Genomic DNA, 4,418 nt, shown 5'->3' with positions numbered 1-4,418 from the left:
GAATTGATGGGTGCTGACGAGTTGATGGTTGCAGCACACCAACATGGCACAAATATACATATGTAACAAACCTGCACGTTATGCACATGTACCCTAGAACCTAAAGTACAATAAAAAAAAAAAAATTTGTTGATTTTGGGGATTGAGCAGTGCTATTTCTTTGTTATTAAAACAGAAAATAACTTGATTAAAATTATAATTGTTTTGAACAGGTTAAATTCATATCCAGAATTAGCTTAAAATGGAATAATCAGAATGGAGTAAAACTTGAAAATTGCTAAGATATTGGCTCCTTTATGGTAATTTTTTTCTATTTTTAGACAAATATTTTTACATGAGGAAGAACCAATGCAGGGAAAGTTTGGATATTTACATCAAGTTCCTTGGAGGAACAACCAAATTGACACAGTTTCTGAAAGTTGCAGAGGTACAGTAATCCATTTCTACTTAAGATGTTTCTTTTTTTGCAATAATTTAGTATCAGTTGAAACTATACCTCTCCCCTCCACCACCATAACTACACAAACACACAGAAATTGGTAGTTGTTTTAACTACTTTGTAAACAGTAAAACTAAAACTAAAGTTAGTTACTTCAAATGTACTATCCAATGCACTTGCACTCAAAAGCAATCTTACAAGGACTTCTGTTTGCAGCCATAAAGATAACCAGTACCAAGCTTCCCTCCCACCAGAAACAACTCTAAAAGTAGACCAAAATATATATGACATAAGTCTTTTAAGGTAGTGAACAATAGGTAGGATTGTGGTCACTGAGAGAAACACTTGAGGTGAGCCCCATGTTCTCTCTGACACTCAGAGGAACCCAAGCAGGATAAATACAAGGAGAGCCACACGGAGGCGAGCGATAGTCAAGCTTCTGAAAACCAAAGAGAACAAAGACATATTATCCATGGGAGAATGACAATATGAATAATGGCTGACTTCTGACTACTTGAAAAATTAGAATACATTTGTATGATATCCAAAATACAGCTTAGCTCTTCTCAAATCAGCAAAAACTCAGTAAGCTGGAAACCATCATTCTCAGCAAACTAACACAAGAAGAGAAAACCAAACACCGCATAGTCTCACTCATAAGTGGGAGGTGAACAATGAGAACACATGGACACAGGGCGGGGAACATCACATGCCGGGGCCTGTCAAGGTGTGAGGGGTTAGAGGAGGGACAGCATTAGGAGAAATACCTAATGTAGATGACGGGTTGATGGGTGCAGCAAACCACCATGGCACGTGTATACCTATGTAACAAACCTGCACTTTCTGCACATGTATCCCAGAGCTTAAAGTATAATAATAATAATATAATAATAATAAAATAATAATAATAATAATAATAAAGTCTATCCTTAGGACAAATATAGAGGTGTACTTAAGTGTGCAAGGCATACTTTAGCCTGGTAAAGTACCAGCCCAGGAAGACATCATACTCTTGGGGTATTTTCTCTTTCATGCACACAATGGTCTCTCAGTTACATTTTTGTTGTTGCCACTCTCAGCTGTAATGTGTACTTTCACCTGCATTTTTTATTTCAGCAAGTTGGAATTGACCAGAGCAACATTCCATGTATTACTCAGGTCAGTGTATCTCTCCTAGGTGTTTAAGTGATGTTTTTGTCTTTGTTTATGTGTTTATTATATTAATCGTCATCTGAGACTCTCCATCCTTTGCTATGTACTTATATGTGTGCATTTTCATTTCTCTCCATAAGTAACATATATATGTGTGCTTATTATGTATGTATGTGTGTGTGTGTGTGTATAACAACTAGACCATGCTTCTAATATTATTGGTAGAAACAACAGGGTATTTGGAATAATGAACTTAGGTTTGAGGGCTGCCTTGTGCACCTTTCAGGTATATGGTCTCAAGCAACTCATTTCCATTCTCTGTTCCTCATTTCTGCAACTGCAAAATGGGCGTGATGCACCACCTGGCTCATAGTAGTGTTGTAAGAATGAAATGAGCTCAGGCTTTTTTTTCTTCCTCAGCAACTAGTTCTCAGGGATCCCCTCATGGGCACAGGTCTGACCTGGGGTAGAGGTGGCAGTGCTGGAGGTGTGGACAAGATGGGCCTCAGGCAACCTGCTTGTGCATCCTACTTAGCCCTCTGGACCTGTCTGTGCACCAACCCAGACGTACCATGGGGCCTGAGCAGCAGGGCTTCTGACCCAGCCTGCACCTACTACAGAACCCTTTCCTGCTCTGGGCCCCCAAATGTAGGTGGCAGGTCTAAAATTTAGGCCACCTGGGGTATGGGTGAGAGCTGTTTTCCCTCCTGTGGGAATATGCTGTCTCCAGAGCCCAAAGAAGCCTACGAGGTATCATGTATCCTTTTTTGTTGTGGGAGGTACAAGATGCAATACTTTGTCTTTTATTTTGGATGTCATGTCCTGGTATGCCTCTGACCACTGGAACCCCCCAAATTTTATCAGTGTGAAAAGAATGTAGACTGCATGTATCTTTCACTATACTGCCTACTGCCTGCTCATCTGATCCTGTGAGCGTGACATCATGGATACGGTGGATCAATTTCATGTTCTGAGGAGTGACCAGATGGTCTAGATTCTAACTTTATTATGACAGAAGACGAGAGAGTTAACGCAGCCATGGGTACAAAACTGAAAATATAAAGTGCTGTTCCTTCCATGTGCCTGTGAACTCTTTCTGAGTCACACTTCTGATGGTGATAGAAAGCAACATAGTCACTAAATCAGCAGCCACATATCGCGTACCTAAAGCTGCATTAACTCCACCTCTACCAAAGAAACTATCATGGCTGGCATAGTGGCTACAGTTGGGCTACTACTTGATTGATTTTGCTGTAGTTGTTAATCTCCAGAACCCAACTGGTTTTGATGGGGAATGGGGACTATCACCACTAATATAATCCTTTCTACTATTTAGATGTGTGCTAATTTCTGCAATCCTCTTGGGAGGTATAGTCCTGTGGTGTTTTTTTTTTTTTTTTTTTTTTCTTTTTTTGAGTCTACTATTTTGCTTGGAGGGTGATTGGGGGCTATATCAGAGGCATGCCCCTAGCTGAGTTTTCCTGTGACTTAACTACAGTCATAGGCCTAGAGGACAGGAATGGAGGTGGGAGCAGATCCTGATGGGGCATGTAACTTGTGGAGTAGAGGCCTCTGTATCATCTCCAACAAGGGAGGCTCAGAGGTTTCTGGAAAATCTGGAGACTCAGGACTTTCACAGCCATCCCCCAGCTGTCCCCATCCTATATATCAGGGACTGGTGTGGCAGACCTGCCTTGGTTGGGACTAGAAGAATGAAGGATTATCTGAGATAACACATGTGGAATGCTCAGACAGTGCCTGGTTCATGTGGCAGTCATGTGTATGCGAAGAAGCCTGTGAAGAGAGAGAAGATGAAGATGTAGGGGAGAGAGGATGGTTGCAGATGCAAATAAAATGTTAGGTTTAGTGGCAGAGAAGGAGGGAGGTTTTGGCTGATGGCTTATAAGTCTTTGAAGGAAAGGAATGTGTTCTCTCAAGTATACACAGCACAAATATTCCTTCATGTGCAGACAAGTACAAAGGCAGCTTGCACGTAGCCCTGAAATCCCACAAAGTGGTCCACAATGGGAACCACTGTTGGGTGAAATAATGCATGGCTTCCTGAATGAGAGGTTTCAGATGACCAGTGATGGGAAGAGAGAGAGACAATGAGAATATCTGGGTTAGTAGGTGAGTAGAGTTTCATTGCCTCATGGCGACATAACCAGTTGATTTCAATCAACATGCATTCATAAACATGCTTGACTCCTTTTCAGTTATAATGAATGAGACACAATTCCGGCCCCTGAGTTCCCGAAAAGACTGAACAAAACTACACATGAAGAATCACTAGATATCTACATTGTATGTAGTCCTCTGATTTTTTTCTACATTGACCTTTCTTCCCTAAGGGAAGTGGTGGGGCAGCGAGGGGACCTTTGCTAGGAACCACAGTCTCAGCCATTGTCAGGATACAGATGAGCATTAACTGACCAGCACCTGTGACTTGTGCTGTAAGGGACATTTGCCAGGAGGAGTACCTGAGTGGAGGGCCACATTTCCCACCAGTCCACCCTCCTCCTTACCTCAGCTCTGGTCTTCCTGAGATCAAAATGAAGTAGATGGCTGCAGGAGAGCCTGCAAAAGGCAGGCAGGGATCTTGCTGGTAAACTTTCATGCAGATTCACTCCTCTGTAAATCAACCCTTTTCTGGAAGAGCTTCCTTATCAGTACGCTGGGCCCTGGCCTCAGCCAGTACAGAAAGTCATTTGTCAAGGCCTTCAGTTGGCAGACGTGCTCCCTGGACTACGCGCTTTCTCGGGTGTCCCAGAAACCCTGGAATGGAGTGAAACGCAGGGCTACGTGGGAGAGCAGGGAGGCGAAAATT

At 42.4% G+C, this 4,418-nt stretch overlaps 1 protein-coding gene across 1 annotated transcript in view; it reads left to right on the top strand.

The window, feature by feature from the left end:
• Nucleotides 1-4,393, top strand: part of LOC108517079 (phosphatidylinositol-binding clathrin assembly protein-like) — a gene marked incomplete at its 3' end in the record, with an annotated part of 14,892 nt that extends 10,499 nt beyond the window's left edge. The window contains exons 4-5 of the mRNA XM_017854881.1: nucleotides 321-427; nucleotides 4,248-4,393. Coding sequence (XP_017710370.1) covers nucleotides 321-427; nucleotides 4,248-4,393 — 253 coding nt within the window. The remainder of the gene's footprint in view (nucleotides 1-320; nucleotides 428-4,247) is intronic.
• Nucleotides 4,394-4,418: the final 25 nt, after the last annotated feature.

The sequence above is a fragment of the Rhinopithecus bieti genome, unplaced genomic scaffold (assembly GCF_001698545.2).
Source record: "Rhinopithecus bieti isolate Rb0 unplaced genomic scaffold, ASM169854v2 scaffold_39962, whole genome shotgun sequence".
Classification (NCBI taxonomy): Eukaryota; Metazoa; Chordata; class Mammalia; order Primates; family Cercopithecidae; genus Rhinopithecus; species Rhinopithecus bieti.
This window is presented reverse-complemented; position numbering and strand designations above follow the sequence as displayed.